This window comes from Alexandromys fortis, unplaced genomic scaffold (genome assembly GCF_014885135.2).
Source record: "Alexandromys fortis isolate MF-2015 unplaced genomic scaffold, M_Fortis_MF-2015_v1.1 scaffold_21, whole genome shotgun sequence".
NCBI classification, from domain to species: domain Eukaryota; kingdom Metazoa; phylum Chordata; class Mammalia; order Rodentia; family Cricetidae; genus Alexandromys; species Alexandromys fortis.
In genome coordinates this window covers 6193274-6219261 of record NW_026067905.1, presented here as the reverse complement: position 1 = coordinate 6219261, position 25988 = coordinate 6193274, and the positions used below count along the sequence as shown (strand labels likewise).

Sequence of the window (25988 nt, the reverse complement as noted above, 5' to 3'; positions counted from 1 at the left end):
CCGTCTTCTACTCTATCTAGAATGGGATCTGTGCATACTGGCAGACAGAGGTTACTTAGTAGGAATTAAATATGTCTTTAGAAGGTCCTTATGCTTGGGGACTTCTTCATTGCCTAATATGCTAAATGACCTGGGCATGTTGGGAGAATGAGGTCTCTTTCCGACACAAGCTGAGCTGCATGGAGCACTTTATTTTTTCTGCTTTAATTATATCATTTTAAAAACCAAGAAAATGCTATGGCCTTCCCAAAAGTTTTGTAACGAATCTAACAATGAAAGTAAAAGCCTCTACCTCAGCTAAGACTCCTAGCAATAGCAGATACATAGCCTGAACTGGCCATATCTTGTGACCAGATTGGTGCTTAGCCCAATTGTCATCAGAGAGGCTTCATGCGGGAACTGATGGAAACAGATGGAGACCCACAGCCAAACATTGGGCAGAGTTCAGGGAATCCCGCAGAAAGAGGGACTGTGTTGGGAATTAGCTCAATACAGGAAATAACCAGGCCAGCTTAAAGATAACAATTATATGTTTAATGGTTATAAGGGGAAACTCATGCCACAAGAATGGGGAGTGCGGCTTCTTCTGTGCCCCCCCCAACTCTGGAATGCCAGAGCCATATCCTTGTTCTTGTTTTCAGCTTTTTAAGGCCCTAGGAATATTTGAGCCTCACATTGGTATGCCAAAATATGTTTGTTTGTTTCTTTTCACTCTTTGCTCTTTGGGGGCCCGCCACCCTGCTCCCAAATAATCACATGGAGTCTTATTCTTATGAAAATTACTTACTTAACTTGACTTATTCCTAGCCTCTCCTTTTTGGCATGAGATGCAGTTTGAGACAGGGTTTCTCTGAATAGCTTTGAAGGCTATTCTGAAATTCACTCTGTAGAACAAGCTCAGCCAGCTTTTCTTAATTTAAATTATCCTATATACCTATTACCTCTAAGCTTGTACCTTTCTTTTTTTCTGTGTATCTTTTCTTTCCTTCTTATTCTATGTCTGACTGTGTGGCTGTGTGACTATGTAGCTATGTGACTGGCCCCCAGCATTTTCCTCTCCTTCTCCTTTTCTTATTCATCAATCTTCTCTTTTTCTTTTTCTATTTATTTTCTCTACCTGGCAGTTCCTCCTATCCTTCTCATGCCTAGCGGTTAGCCATTCATCTCTTTATTAGACCAATCAGGTGTTTTAGACAGGTATAGTAACATAGTTTTACAGAGTTAAACAAATGCAGCATAAAAGAATGTAGCACATCTTTACATCACTAAACAAATATTCCAGTGCATACATGAATGTAACACATCTTAGAATAATATTCCACAATACCCCTTGGCTCCTACAATCCTTTCAGTCCCGATGGGGAAGCTCTGTTAACCAATCACACCCAGTTAAGGCTTGGCTACCTGGAATTGAGGAAGAAAACCTGAGAGGGACCAGGTGCATGGCACTCTGGGCGATTCCCGCTGAACACAGAGGAAGTCTCACTCCCCATTCTGTGGCATGAGTTTTTCCTTATAACCATTAAAAATATAACCATAAAAATAGTTATCTTTAAACTGGCCTGGTTATTTCCTGTATCAAGCTAATTCCCAACACTTGGCGTCCTGTTCGTGGAGCCACTAGAGCCTCTGGCAGCTCTGGCCAACATAGACTGTGCTCCCGGGAGGCCGAGGCAGAAAAGATTTTATTTATTTATTATGCATGTTCTGCCCGCACGTTTGCCTACATGCCAGAAGAGGGCACCAGATCTCATTATAGGTGATTGTGAGCCACCATGTGGTTGCTGGGAATTGAACTTATGACCTCTGAAAGAACAACCAGTGCTCTTAACCTCTGAGCCACCTCTCCAGTCCCTGAGGTGCTCAGTCTTACTGCAACTTAATATGCTATGTTTTGTTGCTACTTATAGGAACCCACCCTTTCCTAAACAGAAATGGAAGATGAGTGGATTGGGGGTAAAAACAGAAGTGGATGGAAGGAGGGACTGGGAGGAGAGGAGGGAGAGAAAACTGCAGTCAGGATGTAATATATAAGAGAAGAATAAAATAAATAAATAAAAATTTTAGAAATATATGTATATATATATGAAACAAAGTAAAAGTTTCTACTATGCAATGCAAATTATCAATGATAATTTAGATTTTCAGTGAAACCTTTCTGCAGGAAGGAATCAGTTAAATGTGTTAAGAGGCAGCCAATAGAGTGGGAGAAGGTCTTTGGCGGATATTCATCTGACAGTAGATTGATATCCAGAACTTGCAAAGAATTAAAAACATAAACAAGAAAACAAACAATCCAACAAAAATGGGCTAATGAAATAAACCGACAGTTTGCAAAAGATGAACTACAAATGACTGAGAAACATAGAAAGAAGCATTCAACCTCACTAGCCATGGAAGAAGTATACACCTAAGTTATGTTGAGATTTGAAAGTCAGTCAGTGAGAACCAATAACATATACTGTAAAGTGAGGATGCAGGTGTCTTGGTCGCTGTTCTATTGCTGGGAAGTAACAATGCAACTAAGATAACTCATATGCAAGGAAGCATTTAATTGGGGGACTTACTTAAAGTTTCAGAGGTTTAGTCCGTTGTCTTAGTTAGGGTTTCTATTTCTGTAAAGAGACACCATGACCACAGCAACTCTTATAAAGGAAAACATTTAATTGGGACTGGCTTATAGTTTCAGAAGTTTAGTCCATTATATTCTTGGCATTGTATAATCAGACATGGTGCTGGAGAAGGAGCTGAGAACTCTATATCTTGATCCACAGACAGCAGAAGCAACTGTGTGCCACATTGAGAACAGTTTGAATATATATGAGACCTCAAAGCCCACCGCCATAGTGACACACTTCCTCCAACAAGGCCATACCCACCTAACAAGGCCACATCTCCTAATAGTGCCACTCCCTATAGGCCAAGCACTCAAATACATGAGTCTATGGGGCCATTCCTATTTAAACCACCATATTTAGTATCATCAGGGTAGGAAGCATGATGGCACACATGGTGATAGAGCAGTAGATTGGCTAAGAGATCCATACTAATCTAAAGGCTGAGAGAGAGAGAGACGCTGGCCTGGTGTGGGCTTTTAAAACCTCAAAGCCCACCCCCAGCAACATCTTCCTCCAACATGGCCACACCTCCAAATCCTTCTCAAATAGTGCCATTCCCTATTCAAATATATATGCCTATGGGGCCATTCTTATGCAAACTACCACAATGGGTAAGAAACAAGGAATCCTGTAAACTGCTAGTGGGAAGATAAACGAGTCCACTCTCAATGGAAACTAGTATGGAGGTTTCCCCAAAACTAAACATAGATCAACCGTGTGATCTAGCTATATCACTCCTGAGTATTTACCTCATGAGAGAAAATACAGCTTCACCATTCCTTTTTGAGTACTTATGGCAGAGGAGGTGAGTGTGTGGATGAAAGGACTCCAAATCAATATACCACAGAGACACTTGCACACCAATGTTAATTGCAGACTCACAATAGCCAAGTTTTATAAACCAGCTAGGTACACAGCAAAGGAATGAATAAAGAAAATGCTGTATATGTACACAATGGAATGCTTGTCAGCCATAAAGGAGAATGGAATTATGTCATTTGCAGGGAGATGTTTGCAGCTGAAGATTGTCATAGTAAGAAAATTCCCAGTGGACACACAAAAGGGAAGAGGAAGGGATAAGAAAAGGCAGTGTAAGGGTAGCAGGCATCAGAGAAAATGTGTAATGTACAATGTCTATTCAGAAGTTTTTTTAATTAATGCAAAAAAAGAAATGTTTGCAGGAATAATCATGTTAATGATTTTGATAGATCTGGTTTCTGGGAGCTGGGAGGTATTTTTGTTTATAAAATTCTTGAGAGAGTGGAGAATCTTTGGTTTTCATAGTGGGCGACTCATATCCTACATAATAATTTATGCCAATAGATGACTCTTAGCAGGGGCAAGTGTTACTGTTGGTGTGAACGGAATGACTCAGAATGGAACTGACTAACCAAAAGTGTGACTCACAGGCTCTGAGCCAAGTTATAGATGTCAAAATTTGAGGAAAGAGAAGGAGGAGGGAGACTGTATTCAACATGTCAATGATTCAGTTAACCTTGCCTGCCTAACAGAGTCTCAGGAAGAATGGTAAGGACATGGTATAGTGAGTTTTGGCACTGGGAGAATTCTTCATTCTATGATACACTAAAGGGCTGAGCAGGTACTACGTCCTTTTAAATGGGACATTCTCAGTGGTGCAGCCATCACAGGCTTGTACTTTGTGCTTCTTCTGACAGTACATTTGAATTTGTCTTCTTTTATAATAAAACATTAACCAGAAGGACTGGATCTGGGGCCTTATGAGAGAGCATAGTGTGTAAAGGCACTTGCCACTAAGCCCAAGACTCAAGTTTGATTTTCAGAATCCATATGGTAGAGAGAGAACTGATTCTTGCAGTTCCTCTAACTGTAACATGTACTCTATGTTACACAACCCTATCCTCATACACACTCACACACACAAAATATATGTAAAAGAAAATGTAAAGTAGTGGACAGAGGATAGAGTCATTGGCAGAGGGCTTGTATGGTGAACAGAGAACCCTGGGTTCAATTTTTAGCACTGCCGAAATTGAGTGTGGTGGTGCATGCCTGTAATCCCAGCACACAGGAGGCTGAGACAAGCTTCTCCTAGCACAAGGCAGCAATAGTCTGGCTGTATCAGCTCCTATGGCATTCAGAACTTGGTTAAGGCAGGTTTTGGGGATGCTGCTCCATTAGGCTCAGTTTTGCTGGCTTGTGGAGACAGTTTTCCTCATTGCCCTTTTATGCCCCAGCCCCTCTCTATGTTCCCCGAGCCCCCTTTGAGTAGTAGTGACTAAATAAATTTCGGTTCAGTAATAGCTGGGATCTACAAAGTTATGGCTGGTGGACAACACACAGGAATTTGGGGGAGAATTCAGGAAGGTCGATCTCACTGTGCCAAGATGCTTGAGGCAGTAAGGTCAGTTTCAATTTTTAAAGACCTAAGCTGGTAATGATATTTGACTTTGAAGTTTTAGTGTACATCAGATGAGATTTGATGGTAGCGGCTCTCTTTGTACATCTATATGCATATACTTATTTATTCTGTGTACTCGTATTGAGTCTGTTCCACTTTTACCTTCCACCACGTGTGTTTCAGGGATGGCATTCTGACTGCCAGGGTTGGCAGCAAGCCCCTTCACCCACTGGGCCATCTTATCAGCCTTGTAGACATTTTTTAAAGTCAACTTTCAGAATTATTTCATTAAGCAAAATGAAATAAGGAAGCATGTTTAGCATGGGAAGTGCTTAGATGCAAGTTTAAGTGAGACTTCTTCAGGTCATTTACAAAATCTTGAAAGGAATACTTTATCACAACAAAACTAGCCATCAGAGTTCAAACACTGTAAATTCTGGAGCTGATGTTGCGAGTTTGGATTTGAGTGCTCCGAGAGTCACAACAGGATTGCCTGCTATTCTTTGTGATGTGGGGTTTGAGACACAGCGGGAGTGCCCCACATATGCTATTGCTGAACTTCCTCAGATTCTTACAGGCAAGGTTTGTCCTTATCACCCAGTCAATAAAAGTTGACAGATTTTGCCAAACTTGTTATATTAACTGTTCTTGATGTAAGTGATTCCCTGAATCACTGGGAATCTTCTAGGGATTTGGGAAGTGTTTATTTTGCTGGTCCTGGCACCCCAGTACCCCATACATAGAACACAGTAGGTTCTTGATAAATAATTTTTGAGCTTTGTGTTGAATTTGTCACTGACTGATTATTTTCTTCATAGTCTGAGAGCAAATAGACTGGATTTATGTAAGAGAATACAAATCATCCCCCCTTTTATATTACTTTAAGTGTACAACCATAAATATATTTGAAAGTAGAGAAGAGTAAAACTATCATATTTTCCTTAAAGTAAGCAACAGCCAATTAAGATAAAATTTTAGGTACAGTGACATTCAAAAATAATATTGGTAAGATGGGTTGATTTAAAAATATAGTCAAAGGCATGTCCCCTGGCCATTAATCATGATGTCTACGCTGTCTGTCTTTTCCACTCACAAACCAACTTAAGATTAGAATTTTAACATTTGCATCTCAATTTTTCATATTTCTTGTTTCTCTATCCAAAATTTTCCCTGGGAAAATTTTCCAGATCATTTGTTAGCCACCTTAGGATTTCTCCTCAATTGTACAGGCAACATTTGTGGCCAATTGAGAGAGCAAAGAAGGCCACGGGGTAGCCTACAATCCCGCATGTGCGCAGGTGCTCTTTTTTAGCATTGTCTTTGTTAGCTACCAGCCATTATTTAACACAGCCTCATCACAAGACCTAACATGAATACAATGACCAGTTCGCTTTAAAATGCACTTTTAAAAGACACTCTACGCTGTCTCATGGGAAGTGACATTCTGTAATTACCTCCTCCTATCAAAAGGAAAACAATTCCCAGAAATTAATTAATACAGCAAGACTCTACCTCCTATCTTAATTCTATCTTAATTGCAAAAGTGGATCAATTAAAAAAAAAGACTATGCTCGCAAAGACCCTCCCTTATGGTTTTGTCTCCCAGCTCCCTAGTCATCAGTTCAATGTATATAAGCATGAGATGAGTGAATTCTTACCTTTTGAGATGAGATAAACCAACTCCACCAGCAGTGCCCCTGTGAAACAGGCAAATCCATGAGACAGCGTCAAAAAATTCATGGAAGTTCCTCTGAAGGTGCTTGGAATGAATCTGTGTATTGCCATAGAGACTGGGAGAACAAGAAGAGGCCGGCATTTAGGACTTCACCTAAATCACTTATATACGCTATGTCCCAATGAATGCCTACCATGCATCAAATTTACCAATGAGCAAAATGTATGGGTAGGACTTTGTTAAGGTTAGTGCCCAGGTAGGCTATGATGCAATTTATGGTTAACTTCAAGGAATAAAACATGACAGCATACAGCCTCATACAACTGCCAGGAGGATCTGATTGCCTGGCAGGTGAGTGTTGTAATGTCTTCACCAAATTTTACCCAATCTTAAATATTTCTGATGCATTTGTATCAAGGTGTGAGCTGTTCTAGATATGATTTCTGTCATGAGGTCTCTGCTTGAGATTCCATGGCCTTTGGAAAACTTGAATTTATTGCAGAAAATTTATGCAGGGATTCAGGAGTTAAACATGAATGATCTAAAACCTCATGACAACCATTTATTAGCCCTCATGTGAGTTTATTAATCTAAGTGACCACACGTGAGTTTATTAATCTAACTCTCAACATCTTCCTATTTGAAATGGGAATATTATCATTACAGACAGAGAGGGGTGGTTATATCTGATGTACTACCTATAACATGCTGTGTTTAATGCTGCCTTTCATGTGTTAAATAAGTCTAGGTACTTTTGTTTATTTTTTCTTTTTATTCTTTTTATTAATTCTGTGAGAATTTCATATAATGTGTTTTGATCATATTCATACTCAACTTCCCCCCATAACTCCTTCCAGATCTACCCCAATTATTTACCCACCCACCCCTGCAGCATCCTATCTTCTTTTTGTTGTTGTTGTTTAGTAACTCATGGACTCCAATTTGTGCGACCCACATCTCCTGCATGTGAAACCATCTCTTGGAGCATTGTTGACCTACCAGGAGCCACACCTTTAAATAAGACTGAGACTCCATTTGCTAGAAGTCATTCTCAGTTAGGGGTGGGGACATAGACTTATGAATTCCCTCCTACTCAGTGATGTAAAGTTGACTGGCTTCATCTTTTGTAGGCACCCGCAGCTGCTGTGAGATCATGAGTGTAGTGATCCTGTCATGTCTAGAAGATGCTTTCCCTCTGGTCCTCCCAGCTTCTGGCTCTTATAATCTTTGCACCTCCTCTTCAGCAGTGATCTCTGATCCTCGGGATAAGTGTGATATAGATGTCTCATTTGTGACTGAGCAGACAACTGATTGGTGTTGTCCTGGGTACTTTGACCAGCTGTGAGTTTTTGTGTTAACATTAGCTATCTTAAACAGTATTTATCCTATCTATGCAAACACTGCACAAAACCGTTTGTATACATTGACCATGTCATGGTTAGCCCGGTTATCAAATTTGCACAGGCTAAAGTCATCTTAGAGAAAGAGGCTCCACTGAAGAACTGCCAAAACCAGGATGGCAGATGGGAACTACTTGATTATTAACTGATATTGGAGGACTGTGCACACTGTAGAGGGGGGAGCCATCCTTACCCAGGTGGTTCGGGGCTGTGTAAGGAAGCTGTCAAGCCTGAACCAGCCAGGGAATGAAAAAAGTGGTGAGATTATGTTTGTGCTTTAACAAATAAAGCTTGCTTGAAGATCAGAATGTGGAGCTAGCCAATAGTTAGCCATAGAGACCAGGTAGTGTGGTACATACCTTTAATCCCAGGAGATTAATCAGGAGACAGAGGCCGATGGATTTCTGTGAGTTCAAGGCCACCCTGGGCTACATAAAATCAATCCAGACTAAAAGAGATTCAGAGTCAGGCAGTGGTGGCTCACACATTTAATCCTAGTACTTGAGAGTACCTGTTTAGTTCTAGCACTAGGGAGATAGAGACAGGAAGGGATTTGCCTGGACAGAAAGAGGAATATAAAGCTGGAGGAGGTAGGCACTCACGGCATTCATTCTGAGAATTCTGTCTGAGGATTTTTAGAGATAGGATCACCCATTCAGTCTGAGGATTCAGTAGAGGTGAGAACTAAGTAAGAACTGCTGACTTCTCTGCTTCTCTGATCTTTCAGCATTTACCTCTATATCTGATTGGGGTTCTGATTGCTAAAATCAGTTAGAATTCAGACTACAGCAGGCAACATTCCTCCATGGTTATATGGTTTCTGATTTTCTTCTTTCCCTTTTGGGCTTTAAAAATTTTTCTAGCCGGGTGGTATAGATACATGCCTTTAATCCCAGTACTCAAGAGGCAAAGGTAGGCAGATCTCCAAGAGTTCGAGGCCAGCCTGGTCTACAAGAGCTAGTTCCAGGACAGGCTCCAAAGTTACAGAAAAACCCTGTTTGAAAAAAACAAACAAACAATAATAACAACAACAATAACAACAAAGGCATTTAAAAGATAAGATCTTCTGAGTAAACTGGGAGTGTGGGAATCATGGGAGAGGGTAGAAGAGAAGTGGGGAGGAAGAAAGAGGAGAAGAGAAAATATGTAGCTCAATAAAAACAATAAAAAAATCATTATGGAAAAATTTCTAATGTGAGTGTTGCTGCTTATAATACAATAGTCCCACACTAGCTCAGAATGGAGTATAGTAAAACTTTATTTATTATTTAGGGGTAGACTCACAGAAAAGGTGGTGATCAGCATTCCTCTGCGTAAGTGGGGAACTGGGATCGAATCCAGCAGCCAAAAGGGGCCACACATGCTTTTACATCTGTGTATATAATATATGTGACCATACCCAAAGTGGACCAGTGTCTTAAAGGTCTTGGATGAAGAAGCTGTCACCTCATCTTCCCATTTTGTTTAAACATGTGAGCTATTATTTATAGACAATTTACACTGGTGTAGATTCTTGTATATTGATACAAATTCAAATTATATTTGTTATACTGAATATGCTCCTAGTTTTGTTTACAATATTTGTGTACCTATGCAAAGTTATTTTGTCATAGTGTGTGCATGTATGTTTCTACCTCTGCTTAAGATATTTTGTATATTGATGCAATTTTAGTTTAGATTTATCATATTGCACTATACATTTCTAACTCTGATCAAGATATTTATACACTGTTTACATTTTGAGGTCATTGTCCTCATTTGCTGTACAGTTGTTTAAAGACTATTAATATTAATATTTTAATATAAAGCTTTAGTATTTAAGCTAAATAGGTATTAAGAATTTTAGGTCAATAGTCATCCATGTTTGTCATACTTATAGTTAGACTAATCAGGTTCTTTAGATACATAGAGATTGTATTCCACATTGATAAGTAATCTTCAACCACTTCAGAGAACTGTAGAATATGACATCTGAATAACTTAGAATTTTGTTAAAGTGAGACACGATTGCTCCTGACAGTACTGATCTATTCCTGAGGGAATGTTGGACACAAAAGACACTCCACTTGGAGCTTGTTTTCTTCTTGGTAAAACTGGCCTTTAGGCAAAGAATTGCCCCTGCCTTGACCACTGACAAAATGCATGGTGTCCAGACTGGACAAACAGGAATCAGGCAAAAAGACTGCCAAACTTTGCCAAAGCCGGGTAATGTGGTTTTAAAAATTTCCTGCCTCTGAAAATGGTCTGTCAGTTACTCCAGGCCTTAGCCAAAGTTGGTTGCCCCAACACTGCAAATGAGACTTTGGGAGATGGACCAGGTAGCTGGTTGTCTTTGTCATTTCTTGCACCTTCTGGCAGTTGCTTGATTGCATTTCCTGTTTACTCAAATAGTATTATTTCCCTTCTCAGGTCTTTGAGCTAGTGTGAGACTATTGTATTATAAGCAGTAACAAATGAGATCGTAAATTGATATTAAGACTCAGTTTTAAGAAGAGATAATAGAAAATTTAAGAAGAGATAATAGAAAATTGTTGAACTTGAAGCACTGAACATTTTGTTGTCTTGTCTATAAGAGTAGAGGTATGTTTTTATTGCCTCTTTTGTCTCTTGGGAACTGGTCAGACCTGGCTTACTTGTATTTCCTCTAGAAAAACTTTGTCTCTGTTCACAGCATCCCCCAACTATGTTATTATCATTAATATGCATGTATGGGCACAGGGTCATAGCAGTTATGTGGAGGTCAGAGGGCAACTTTCTGGGGTCAGTTCTTTCCTTCTACTTATAGCTTCCAAAGATTAGCCTCAGGTCCTCAGGTTCAATAACAAGCTTGTTCATTTGCAGAGCCATCTCGCCAACTCTTGTCTAGGACTGTGGTGGTTTGAAAGAAAATGACCCCCAAAGGAAGTGGTACTATTAGGAGGTGTTCTTTTGTTGGAGTGGGTGCGGCCTTTTTGGAGGAAGTGTCATGGTGGAGGTAGGTTCTGAGGTTTCATATATGCTCAAGCCATGCCCAATGTCTCAGCTAACTTCCTGTTGCCTTTGGATCAAGATGTAGAATTCTCCAGTACCATGTCTGTCTGTCTGCACACTGCTATACTCCCAGCCTCCATGTTTCCTACCATGATGATAATGACTAAGCCTCTGAAACTGTAAGGCACCATCTCAATTAAATATTTTTTTATAACACTTGCCATGGTCATGATGTCTCTCTACTGCCATGAAAACTCTAACTTTAAATGTACTTACTTTAAATGAACTTCAAATGTTAAGCCCTTTAAATGAAATTACTAATACACAATACAAACGCATATTACTAATTTCCCTGTAATTGCACAGCATTTCCAGTTTACTTGTCTTTACTTAGGAGCATTCCAGTTTATGCTCCAGGAAAGCTGCTGAGAGCTCGTCTGGAGATGGGTAGATGTATCTATTCCTTCTCTGATTATAGGCGCTGGGAGGGCTGGCAGAGGAGTGCACGGTACTACACAGGCCAATTGAATAAGCACTGATTGGGGGTGAGGACAATGATGGCAGTAAATAGAACACTGCAAAGAAAAGTGTCTAATGTTGGTGACTAGGTTCTACAGCTCTTCGTATGCTAGAAATCACCAGCAGGTCCGTGAAATCAAGCCTTCTAGTACTTTCAGGACAGTTCACTTGCTTTGCGAAGAACTGATTCTGATTACGATGGATTTGGTTCATGAATCCTGCTCACTATAAATACGGGGAGACCAATAATGGGCAGGAAGACTAAGTGGGCTGATTCCTTTCCCTGAGAAGAAGCACAGTGCACGAGACCATGATTACTCTACTACTTAATAATTAATCCCATGCTTTTCTCTTGCTAGAACTTCTGGTGCAGTGCATAATTCATGAATACACTCTGCCAGCTATCTGCCTGCTGGTTAATCTTCCTTTGGTGTCATTTTAGCCATTTTTTCCAAAGCCTCCAGTTCCCTTTTATAGGACTTCGCTTTTCAAGCCTTCAGATCTCCAAATCTCGCGGGCCTAATTGCATGCCCTGATCTTGTTCAACATTAGTGATCATCAGTTTCTGCTTCCAGGCTCCAAGATGCTTCTTGTAGCCCATTATGGTGCAGATATTATCAACAAGTCAGTCACTACTCTAAAATAACCACTATACTATGGAGACTCAGTAAAAAAAAAAATTCAAAGTGTCTATGAGAACCGGTCTTCTTGCCTTGCCAACGAGTGCTAAAACGTGCCTCCGGAGAGCAGCAGGCGATAGTTTGTGAGGATGGCACCCGCAGTGTGTGCTGAGTCTGTAGCATATGGAGACATAACCACCTTCCTAAGGCACCTGTAATGGGGAATTCATCGCTGGGATTCTTTGTTTTTCACTCCAGTTATTCTTGAACAGTTGAAAATGTGTTTATTATGTTTGACGAGAAGCAATTTAGAGCACTCAAAGGAGCACAGTCCCGGAAATGGAGTTTACCCAACTGGACCTGCAGAGCAGCATTCTGTCCTTATCCCTGAAGGCTTGAGCCGGGAATCTCATGATACCACGTTATCCACTACTTCTCTTGCATGCTGGCATTTGCCAATCATGTTCACTCTTCTCAAAATGGACAAATTCTTCTCACCCTCTCTGCCAACATTGTCCCTTGGGTGAGATCTCAGCACCTTTAGTACCGTATAACCCATCCTTCTATTCATCCAAATCTTGGTTTCTCTGCCCATTTGCTTCTGATGTGTCCCGTGCCACCTTGATTTTCAGTCCATTTACACCTGTAGTCACTATATCATGGACCCATCTAGGGATAGGACAGCCGTGGTGGGAAAGCGACCCGGCCAGCACCCATGTTCATAAAGCTGTAACACAGCATGGCCATACCCTCCATTATGTATTGTCACCAGCTTACTTTGAACCACAGTGTCATAGTTGAACAACTAAAATAGAGACTGAACCACAAAATCTATCTATTATTGCCCACTTGGTAAAAGTGACCTTGGCCTGACTTAGTAGTGTCTACATGCTATAATGGCCTCTGTGCACCCCTCTCAGCTTCTATCTTTCCTACTTCGTCTCTACTCCTCAGTGACTAAAAAGTTTTAAGATCTCCAATAACATAGTTTTGACAGATATTGTCTTGATGTTTTCTTTTGTTTCTGTATTGGTGGTTCAATCTAAAACTTCCAGGCCTACAAACAGCTGGAGAAGATACTGCTACAATCAAGGCTGGTTTGAAAGCTTTCTTTTCCCCACTAGGACTGCAAGCACATCTCCAGTATGCCAAGGTCATTGTAGGGCAGAAGACCAACCTGGAGATCTTTAGAGTTAGCTATTATGACTCCTTGTCTGCTATCATTAAGACAGGACATAAAAATCATTGATTTCCCTCATTTGTTTATTAACAGAATTAAAAAATACATTTGTTTATAGCATACTTTGCATACACTCCTTTCTGGGAGGCTGAACTCAGGGAACTATAAGGACAAACCACGGGGAATAAAGGTCTGGCCTGATGAAACATATACTCTTCTGCCAAGAGCCAGACAGTATAGAAGGCAATTCAAGATTTTTGTGTTATTTTAAAAAAGTGTGTATGTGTGAGGGAGGTTATTATAGAGACAGGATGGGAAATCACAAATAAGAGTGACAAGAATAATTTCTCTGAATGGGTGACTTTTGAGAAAAGTCAATGGGAAGAAGCCATCATTTCAAAACAGGAAAAGGTATTACACACCCAAAGTCCATGCGCAGGCCTCAGGAATGGGATCACACATAGAGACTTGTGTGAATGGTGAGAGTCAGGATATTATAAGATTCAGTGGGAACATCACACAGATGCCAAATCTTGGCAAGGGGAGTGAGACTGTTCACCTCTACATCTACTGGGAAATGGTACACCTTCAACTATGGAATGGATATTTAGGAAAGATGACCATGGCTGCTCTCAAGAACATGGACTTGGCACTGGAGGGATGGATCAGTGGTTAAGGACACTAGCTACTCTTTCAGAGGACCTGGGTAGATCTCCAGTACCTGCATGGTAGCTAACAACAGTTTATAAGTCCCAGAAGATCTGATTCTCATAGCACACCTTTGATGATGGGATGGATGTTTAGGAAAGGCTACCATGGCTGTTCTCATGTTCATGGACTTGGTACTGGAGAGATGGATCTTCTGGCTTCTGGGGACACTGGGCACACAATCTGATGCCCAGACGTACATGAAGGTGGACAATCATACACATGAAATAAAATAAGAATAATTTAAAAGGGAGAGAGAGAATGGACTAATGCGGCAGGAGCAGGAGGAGGTATAAGTTCAGAGGTCTGGATGAAATAAGTGTGGCCAGAGCTAGGTCATATTCCGAACATTCTAATTCTTGCTGTTGGGTTGTAGGCATCATGGAAGAAAAGAATAGAGAGGGATCCTGAGTGGCTCATGGGAGAAAGGCAGTTCTGCTCACATCCTTAGGTGTTTAATTTGTTTGTGACTCAAGGACCTGTGTTGAGTCCTGAGAATGGCACTACTAATTTTACGCAAATAGCAGCGAAGAAAACAAACTCACGCGATGTTGCTGATTGTAAAGCGTTGTCTATGTACAAAATACTCAGTGTTTTGCTTTGTATAAAATACTTCCCTAGGGAGGGGGACTTGATTGGGGGAGGGGGGAATGGGAGACGGTGGCGGGGAAGAGACAGAAATCCTTAATAAATAAATGAATAAATAAATAAATAAAAATAAAAAATACTTCTTTAGGTTCTTGGGCTAACTCCTCTAGATGATGAGAGAAGCCCAGCATTGCCCGGTAGTCAGTAGCAGAACAGGGTCTGAACTCAGGTGCAGTGATATTTTCTTTGTGTTTTAACAAATAAAGCTTGCCGGAAGAACAGAGTGCAGAGCTAAGCCACTAGAGGTCAGGGAATGGTGGAGCATACCTCTAATCCCAGGATTTGTGAGAGAGAGGCAGAGGGATCTTTGTGAGTTCAAGGCCACCTCAGCCTACAGGTGATTAAATCTGTCTAAAAGAGAAACAGAGTTCACACAAAGGTGATCCCAGCACTTGGGATCCCACCTTTAATCCCAGCACTAGGGAGGTGAAGACAGGAGTGATATGGCTGGGCAGAGAGAGGAATATAAGATGAAAGGAAATGGGAGCTCAGTGCAGTCTGAGGTTTGGTGGAGACAGTTGCAGTCAGAGGAGACAGTCTGAGGACAGGACTGCCCATTTGGTCTGAGGATGTGGTAGAGGCAAAGTGTTTCTAGTGACTAACTGCTCTGCTTCTCTAATCTCTCAAATTTTACCCCTTAATATCTGTCTCCAGGACTTTGTTATTAAGAACAATTAGAATTCGTGCTACACTCAGGCCAGTCCAGGTTTAAGATCAGAAAGTTGAATGGCCGCGCTGCCCTGCCTGTCTGGCGTAACTTGATTTTACAGACCAACAGACCCATTCACACTTTATATAAGTTGGTTTTTGAAGAATGGTGTCCCATTCCCATTCCCATTCACCCCAATGCTGTGATATAAGGAATAATGATTATTCTTTCTATTTTTTAAGATTAGAAAGTTGAAGCTTAGAGATTAAATGAGTCCCTCATGTAGCAGGTAGAAGACTGGTCATGAGACCGAAGTCTGTGGTCTCTGATACACAAACTCTGTCTATAGTAAACAGGTAGACTTGGTTTCGTGATAGTTATTCTAAATGGTTAGATTAGGGATTACATTACACAATCCATCATTTTTAATAATTCATGGTTTTAATGATCTCTTTGGCTTCTAAATGTCTAATCACTTTGCTGAGCAGGCTAGGAATTTCCTACACGTCCTCATTCTTTACAGGAAGCCCAGAGAATTTTACCTATTTTCAAGACCTTCCTACAAACAACACTGGGCTGATGACAAATGCCAATGTGGCAGCATTTGTTTACAATTCTTATTTATTCTTTGCTGGGCTTACAGTGACCTTCCCATCACAGACTCTAATAGCTGATTCAGATGGAACATGTGAATCAAAGGTTTTAACAGAATGAGAAGAAATGTGAATATGTTTGAGGCTATGATTAGACAAATTTCATTCATTTATTTCATTTATTTAAATTAATTGCTCTGGTTTTATCTATGTGCACATTGTGTGAGGGCATAAAGTTATTAAATATGTACATAAAAAGTTTGAAATAATTCAGACTATAATAGACTCATTGAGGGTTTTAGATACAAGTGAAATGATTAGAATTTTCATTTAGGATGATTTCGCAAAGGTGGTGGAAAACAGGAGACATTGGATATGTGGAGACAGTTAAAGGGACCAGGGAGGTGCCTCAATGGTTAAGAGCTCTATCTGTTTTTACTATAAGACCTGGGTTAGATTCCCGCACCCACAGGATGGCTTACAGTCACTTGCAGCTCCAGTTCTAGTGAATCAGATACTCTTCTGGCCCCAAAGGCAATGCATGCACAATACGCATGGGCAAAATACTCATACATGGAAATTAGCAAGCAATCTATTTTCTTTTGTTAATCACGTAAAATACTCCCAGTGAAGTGTAATGTGGATTGAGTTACAAGTAGCTATCACATTCCAGGGAACCGTGAGAAGATCAAAACCCGACATAGGCTTGCTAGGTTATTCTGATAAGTGTGTATACACACAAACACACTGACAACATCTCAGGAAGTTCTCAAATTCTTGTGATAAAGTATAAAGTGGCTAGCCTAATCAATATAAGCGATTGAGATAATCTAGAAACTTCTGATATTTAATAAACATAATTTAAATATGTCTTATGAAATACTGGTGATTACACTTAATCTAGGGTAATTTAATTTGAAGGCATCAAGTTATTAGGTAAATTGCATCAAATTTTCATTTCATTTGCATGTTTATGTGCTTTCAAAGTCCATGCTCCAATTTTGGGAGTGTGTGCATGTGAGTGCCTTTGTGTTAGAGGGAGAAGTCTGAGGCTAAAGAATGGGTTTTAACTCAGTGTGCTCCAGTTCATTGTCTTCCAGATATATTTCTGTCTCACCAAATGGTCTTGGCTCTAATAAGGTTGCAAGTTCCTTTATATCTAATAGAATTATGCTGGAGAACCTCCTTCAGCCAATGGTCTTTGAGAGGCTAGACCAGGTTGGGCTTGGCCTTGGGTACCAAAAAGGTGTGTGCTCATGTGCTTGCTCTCTTTCTCCTCTCTCACCTGGATGCTGGATTTGGTTCCTGATATCATTCATGCAGAGGACTATGATCTGTGAGTCCCCACTAAATAAAGAATCCCTTATTATACTCAATTTTGAGTTAGTGTGAGATTATCTTATTCACGTTTCCCTGCAAGGTGTGGAATGGTTAGCCGTCTAAGATACTTTAAATAAGAACTTCAGAAAAGCCCTATTGATTACTCAGAAACTGTTTGCAATTATACCAGCCAGTAATCTTGAAGCTTAACCATCATTTTAGTTTTACAAAATACCATAGAAAAAAACATCGCCCCAGGTAATTCTAGAAGACAATAGCCCTTCTACCAACAAAGTTTGTCCTCAGGGTTAGGGACATCAATTAGGGGTTGATTATAACTAAAATGGGGTTGGTGTTGGGGTGGAAATTTTGTAAGCTCAGATATCTCACTTAAAAACAGGGAAAATTGAATGTGATAATAGGTAGATTAGTGTGAGTTTACTCACACTAATAATAGGTAGATTAGTGTGAGTTTACTCACACTAATAATAGGTAGATTAGTGTGAGTTTACTCACACNATATTAATACAAATTCAAATTATATTTCATATATTGAGCATGCTATTTCTGTTTACAATATTTGTACACCTATGCAAACTTATTTTGTCATATTTTATGCATGCATGTTCATACCTCTGCTTAAGACATTTTGTATATTGATACAATTTTAGGATATATTTATCACATCATATTTCTAAATCTGATCAATATATTTATACAATTTTTACATTTTGAGGTCAGTGCCCTCATTTACTGCACAGTTGTTTAAAGATTGTTTAATGTTCTAATATGAAGTCTTAGTCTTGGAGCTGTATAGGTATTAAAAATTATAGGTCAATAGTCATCCAAGTTTGTTATACTTATAGTTAGACTAATCAAGTTCTTTAGATATATAGGGATTATATTTTGCATAAATAGGTAATTTTTAAATACTTCAAAGATCTGTAGAACATGGCATTTAAACAACTTAGAATTCTGTTTACGAGAGACACAAATGCTTCTGGCAGCACTGATCTATTCCTGAGAGAATGTTGAACACTAAAGACACTCCAGTTGAAGCTTGTTTTTTTTTCTTAGAAAAACTGGCCTTTGGGCAAGGATCTGCCCATGCCTCAACCATTGACAAAATATGTGGTGTCCAGACTGGACAAACAGGATACAAGAAAAAGACTGCCAAACCTTGCCAAAACAAGGTAAGATAGTTTTAATTTTTTTTTCTGACTCTAAAAATGATCTGTCAGTTACTCTAGGCCTTAGCCAAAGTTGGTTGCCCCAATGTTGCAAATGAGATTTTGGGTGATTGCCCAGGTATCCAGTTGCCTCTTTCATTTATTGCACATTTTAAAAGCTGCATAATTGTACTTCCTGCCTACTAAAGTAATATTATCTCCCTTCTCAGGTCTTGAATGGGGTTGAAGACTAAATAGTTATAGTTACTTTCCTCTCATTACTTAGCCAAGCCATTTCTAATATAAGACTCCTTAGGATAGAATTAAAACATTTAGCATATGTTTCCTGCTTAATATTGTTTATGCTGGTTGTAACTCTAATTTTTATACTTGATATATGTTATTGTATGTAGTTTTGATATCTGTTCTTATTGTATATAGTTTTGTATTGGGATTGGAACTCTCTTATTTAGACAAAAGAGGGAGGTGATGAGGAACCTCCTTCAGCCAGTGACTTTTGAGAAGCTTGACCCGGTTGGGTGTGGCCTTGGGCACCAAAAAGTGTGGTGCACTCATGCACTGGCTTTCTCTACTCTCTTGCATGGATGCTGGATTTGGTTCTTATTCCCTGTTCATGCAGATGACTGTGATCTGTGAGCTCCCCCTAAATAAAGAACCCCTCATTATACTCAATTCTGAGTTAGTGTGGAAATACCTTATTTGCATTCTCCTACATAATTAATGTTGGTTATAGATAATAGAACAAAGAAAACTGAGACATTGTCTTAAATGAGGTTCTAAACAGGCATTGCTGGGAATACAGGCCATGGGGCATGCTCCTCTCAAGCACTCCCTCACAGCCTTACTCACCCGCTGGGTTTACCAGGGCTTCAGACACTCCAAGCAGAACATACTGAGGAACCAGAGAGCCACAGGCCAGTGAAGAAACAGAGAAACCTGTGCCTGAAGGAGACGGCTCCCAGGTGAGTTTTCTGTGTATTTCTAGGAAGCCGGCTATGACCACAGACAAGGCTGCACAACTGTTACCAGCAACTGCAGAGAAAGCAAAACAAAAAGAGGAAACATGCTAACAAGTCACAACCTTACTTATGCCTTTGGCGATGCTTCTGGAACATTCTTCTGATACTCAGAGAGCAGCAAACCTTGGGGTACAGCCACCCCAGGCTTAAGCTCCAAAGGGCTGAGTTTACTCCATTTTTCTCAGTTCACTCCTTACTGAGCTATAGCCAGAAGTTTTTGTCCTGCCCAGTCCTGAAGTCATTCAGTCCAAAATAAACACACAGAGATTTATATTAATTATAATCTGCCTGGCCTATTAGCCCAGGATTCTTATTAACTTACTCCTACAACTTAAATTAACCCATAACTCTTGTCTATGTTTAACCATGTTTCTTAGTACCTTTTCTCAATGAGGCATTCACATCTTGCTTCCTCTGTGACTGGTGACTGCGTCTCCACCTTTCCTGTTCCCAGAATTCTCTTAGTTGCGTCACCCCAGCTATAATTCCTGACTGCTACTGGCCAATCAGTGTTTTAGTAAACTAATATGCCTGACAAATCGTTTCAGTGTACAAGAGGATAAAGAGCATTATCCCACAGTCCTGGGTCTTGTGCTTGTTGCTTAAGCTTATTGTCACTCTCTTGACATCTAAGTCCTGGCAATAAAGCTAAGATTCTAGAGAAGTTGTGAGATTTCAATAAAATACTGTTCTGTTAGCATCATAACAGCTCCTGGTCACAAACAGTCTTGGTGATTATAGAAGATACTGCAACAGGTTTTAATTTTCACTCTCTCCACATACCAGTCTTTGTTAAAGGGAACTTTCTACCCCCTGTTTTGTATAAAACAAGGTCTCACACTATAGCCCAGGAGAACATCAAATTTGTGGAAATTCCTGCCTCAGGCTCCCCAATGCAGAAGTACAGATAAATTTCAAAAGGTATATTTGACTGAAACTATGATTCAGGAAAAAAAAATTAAGACAAAACCATCTCTTTATTTAATTTAAATTACTGTTGTTAAATGATTTGAAGATAGGATCTTATCATTTTTATGATTTTTCTATGTTGTGTTTCTGATATCTGCAGCTAATAGAGAATTGAAGACTAGAAATCTTAAATAAGAAAGGTCAAGAAAGGGTGGGGAGATTCCTTAGCATTTGCTGTGAAGGCAAAGGACCCAAGTTTAAATCCTCAGGATCCCCTTAAAACCAGAACATGGCCATGTGTAAGTTTACCCCCAGCATTTGAGGTAGCAGATGATGGCCAGGCCCTGGGAGTTCACTGGCTGGCCAGACTAAAACCACGTGCTTCCAGTTCAGGGAGAGATCCTACCTCAATTCATTTTCCTTTACAGCTGAAGAATATTACACTGTGTATATATATACCATGTTTTCTTTATCTATTCGTCAGTTGAAGACATCTAGGCAGTTTCTATTTTGTGGCTCTTATGAACAGATGAATGAAGGACACAGCACAGAAACTTATGTCTGTAGAAGGGTACAGAATCCTTCTGGTGTATGACAAAGAGTGACATAGCTAGGTCATATGGGAGATCAAATTTAACTTCCTGAGTTTTCTTCATATCTATCTCCATAATGCTGCACCAATTGCGATAATTGGGTTCCTTTCCTCCACATCCACATGAGCATCTGTTGTCATTTTATTTTTAATTTTAGGGAGAGTCAGTTTTCTTCAGACCTCCAGCCCCAGAGAAGCAATCCACACTCCAGTAGATTGTCCACAATCTATATAAACATCACTAAGTGGACACTGCATTTGAACAAAAAAGCACATGAAGCTGAGGCTGAAAAGTGATCCAGGCTAGAGGAAGAGTTGAAGGGGAATAAAATGGAAAGTGGATTTAATCAATACACATTATATGCATGCATGAAACTCTACATGAAATAAATGAGATCAAGGTTGATAGATTAAGCCAGATTACATCTTCTTATGGCCTCCACATGTGCATGCAGCAGTATGTACACCATATGTACATACCACCATACATGCATACATGCACTGCACACATGCATATTAACAGACCACACTGGTAGATACACCAGCACACATTTGTACATGCACCACACATATGCATATGACATACCACACTGGTGTATACACCATTACACCTGTGTACATGCACCACATACATGCAACATACCATACCAGTGTATACACCAGCACACATTTGTACATGCACCACACATTGCATATAACACACCACACCGGTGTATACACCACTACACATATGTACATGCACCACATACATGCATGTAACATACCACACAAAAATTTAAAAAAATTAAAGTAAACAATAAAGAGCAATTATAAAAGTGAATGAAAAAACAGAGAGATGAAGCATGGAAGACAAAAGCAGGCAGCCATCCACACGGTGGGCAAGCCCTTCCTTTCCACTTTCAGTTATTGCCAGGAATGTTTAGGTTCTAACTACGGATTTTGTGTCAGTGTTTGATAGAATCCACTTGAAATTTAGAAATAGCTACATTTTCCTATCATGCATAACGTTTTCCATTAACAAGACCAGCAGTTTTCAGGACTGTCTTAGCTAAGTACAGAGGCGGACACATATGAGAACCCACTAAGAGTAGCTGAAGTAAGTGCAAAGATGTGGCAGATATTGATGCTAATATGAGTCCAGATGTCTGAGAACTTGGTGGAGACAGTAGCATAAATGAGATTCATAAGAAGACAGAGAAAAAGTTGATTTAGTTTTTAACAGACTTGGTGCCACAAAGGGGGTAAAATCAATAGAACTTCTCAGAAGACATTTAGAACATGTACTGCAACTCAGGAAACTATGTGAATCAAGAGAGGACTGCTCAGTTAACTGTTGAAGGTCAGACAAAACTGGAAAAGGGTTGACCATGTAAGCAATGCCCCCAACTATTATATTTGGAGTCTAAAATAAGACTATGAAAAGGACAGGGTGGAGGGGGCAGTTCTGAAAGGACAAAACAGACCCCAGTGACTCTAAAGTACTGGCAGGAGCTTTTGACTTGGAGACCCAGGAGTTTCAGATGGTAGTGACAGGATGAAGACAAGTTGGAGAATCAGCTGAAATTTTGTATATGAGCTGTAGGATTCTCAAATCTCCAATTCTCATGTAAAGGAGAGATGAGCACCCTGTTCCTGCTCTTCCTATGAGGAGGGACTGGAGATAAATCTCCATGTTTAGATAGATGACCTTGGACTTGGGGAGGAAGCATAAGGGGGAAAAGTTGGAGTCTGAATAGCAAGCCCTCCCATCCACACCTCACTACTAGCACTGGGGGTATCCTGAAAGCAAGGCATAGAAAGAGTTTTCTTTTGGTAGTGGAATGCCCCTACTACTTTTCATCTCTTGTCTTTGTTGGGAGGGGGATTTCCACCATGAAATGACATTTGAAAAGTTTCATCTATGTACAGACATGCTACCCACAGCACCATATTCTTGTAGTTGACTTCATCCAGTCATGCTTTTCAGTTCTTGTCTAGATACATGGGCAGGAGGAGGTCACCAGAAGTTTGAGAAGAACTGCCAGTATACAAGAGGGAAGCAAAGAGGAAGTAGAGATACTCTGCAGTTAATAACCTCAGCAATATGGGAGAAGTTATGGTATCCACAGTAGAGGAATGTGTTGCTGTGAAAGAGAAACCAGATATGAAAGCTAATGGTCAAACTGTGGTAGACTCTTTGAAGGATTAAGTCAATAACATTTCCAAAAGACTAGATCAAAAACCAGAAAGAAAAAGAGGAATTCAAGCAACAAAATCACTCACCTACCCAACCAGTAGCCAAATAAATGGCCAACTAACCAACCAACCAATTGCCTAACTCATCAGCTAATAATAATCAATCAACTGATCAACCAACTGAACAGACAAAAATCTTAAGATCATAGACATTTGAAGAGAAAATTTTGAGACATTAACTAAATTGTTTTTGGAAAGTTCAACATCTGATCAGTAGAATTCAAAAATGAAATATAGAGAAAACAGAAGGGCATATTTTTAAAAATAGACAACAGCCAGATATTATTCAGAGAGTGAGAGACATTGGGATATCAGTCCTTAACAGGATGCCTCCATCAATCCCTCTCTTCAGGGATCAGGGAACCCATGTGGAAGAGGAACCAGAAAGAATATATGACCCAGAGGGTATGGGGGATACCATGAAAACAAGACCCTCTAAATCAATATGATCAAAACTCACATAAATTCACAGATACTGAGGCAGGAGGCACAGGGCCTGCCCAGGCCTGCACCATGTTCTCTACGAATTTATTATGTTATGGCTTTCAGTTGAGTGTTCTTATGGGGTTCTTAAGTGTGTGAATGAGTGAATATTTGGTTCTTGAGCCATTCCTTGACTCTCTTCCTACTCTTTGTATGTCTTGTCCAATTCTGGTGTGATGGCTTTCGTTTTTTCCTATCATACTTTATTTTGTTTTCTATTATCCCTTTGAAGCCTGTCTGTTTTCTAACCATCCAGATGGGAGTGGATCCAGATGGGAGGGGAGGTAGAGAGAAACTGGAAGGAGTAGAGGACAGGGAATCATAATCAGGATATATTATGTAAGAGAAAAAAACTATTTCCAATAAGAAGCCAAAAAGAAGATATAATAGAGGCTTTTTTTCAGAATTGAAAGAATTTATCCAGATCAACTACACAATGGTTGAAAAATTAATATGCAAGAATATACAGGTTTTAAACATCTTAGAAAAGAGCCTTCCTTGTCTGGAAGCCAAGTCATAAAAGCAGGAATGAGTGTCAAGTTGATTTCTTAGGATTTCTCATTGTAATTTGCGTCCCAAAGGCATAGCTTAGTGATAAAACATTCACTTAGTGTGTGAGGTTCTGGTTCAACCCCATCACAGAGAGGTACCTAATTTATAATTGGACTTCTAGGAATTACTTCTGAGATGCCTTTCATGTTATGTAACTTAGACAAAGACTACACACACTTTGAGTATTGACATCACTTGGTGTATGCCCATCCCACCCCATCTCATCTGACTTCTCCTCCTCTCAGAGGCCAAGCAGGGGTTGTTAGTGCTTGAATGGAAGAACATCAAGTGATGGTTAGGAGGTTTACAGTCTCTCTGAGACAGTTTATAGTGTGCCTGCCGATTTGTTAGACTAGGGTCTGTGGTTCAGGTTTTTGATAAATGGCCAGTAATATATACAGTTCCTGAGGGTCAAAGGAAAAAAGAAAAAGAAAAAAAAAAGCAAATATGTGTGTAACAATAAGAATTTTTTTTTACAAGTTTTAATGATTCACATTCAGAATAACAGTCTGTGTGGGAGTTGTGTGATTTCACTTAGCTGGGGTTCAAAGGTAACATTTCTTATGATCAAAAACTCAAACATTCAACTGTGCGAGCATCTCTGTTTACATGTTCCCAGACATATCTGGGACAAGATTTGGTCCAGAGCTATCGTGAGTAGTGTCTTTAGTAATCAGTGTTTGATGTTTGCTTTTTAATTTTATTTTTGGCTTGATAACAACTTTAGCTTTGTTCTGGGCCCCTGCTACTGTTCTACATACCTGCATGGAATATTAGACAGCCATCTTTGTCCTTCTTCTGTGCTTGACATTCCTCTGTGTGACCATCTGGCACTGTTGTCACTGAGAGCTTGTTAGCTATGGGGATTCTCAGGCACACCAACAACAGAATAAGAACCCGCACTGAAACTATGTCCTCAGATGGTTCCTATCCATGTTAAACTCTGGGATGCTCTGCGTTGCCATTGAATATTCAACCTAAACTAGCTCCATCCAGCCAAAGGTTCCTGCAACTCCATCTAGCTCAATACCGAGGGTCCTCTCCACACAAATTTGGACAAAGCACATGTTTAGTCAGAGGTCCTCTTATTCTGCTGAAACAAAACAGCTGCAAATGTTCTCTTGTGGAGAACAAAGGTTTATTTTCTCAGTTCTACAGGTTTGGAAGTCAAGACCAGGGCTCAGAAACTTCACTTGCTTGGTGCAGGCTGACGTTTGGTCTGTGCTGGTGCCTTGGATGTAACATTGTCGAAAAAGGATGAATGCTATGACCTCACAGAACGGCATCAGAGGACAAAAAGAACACACTTCTTCCATCTGGTCCTTTTTTATAAGCATGAATAGAATCCATTCATGGCTAGGTGACCTCTTGCAGTCCAAACATCTCACTCTTGGGGGAATAAATTTCAATGTGACTTCCAGAGAGGATGAGACCATTCACAGGTATAACATGTGTTACTTAGATTATCCAGGACAGAGTTCATTGTATAAAAAGGATCTAAATGCCTGTGTTTGCTACTGAAACTTACACCAGTGAAACTGATTCTAATCTAAATTTAATCTACTTCCTTAAAAAAATTTAACTGAGGTGATATCACAGTATACCCAAGGCAGAGAGCCATTGATCAGAATGCACGGATTCTGAAGTTCCTGTAGATCTGTAGTTACAAGATTGAGCACAATGGCTCCAGAGGAGATATCAAATAATATATGCTTTAATATTGGCTGT

General features: G+C 39.9%; 1 protein-coding gene across 1 annotated transcript in view; it reads right to left on the bottom strand.

Annotated features, from left to right (window-relative positions):
* The window catches only part of Slc15a5 (solute carrier family 15 member 5), a 107103-nt gene that overhangs the window by 26083 nt on the left and 55032 nt on the right, over positions 1–25988 (bottom strand). The window contains exons 8-9 of the mRNA XM_050135199.1: positions 19320–19502; positions 6657–6788 (exon numbers count right to left, since the gene is read on the bottom strand). Of these exons, the coding sequence (XP_049991156.1) occupies positions 6657–6788; positions 19320–19502 (315 nt within the window). The remainder of the gene's footprint in view (positions 1–6656; positions 6789–19319; positions 19503–25988) is intronic.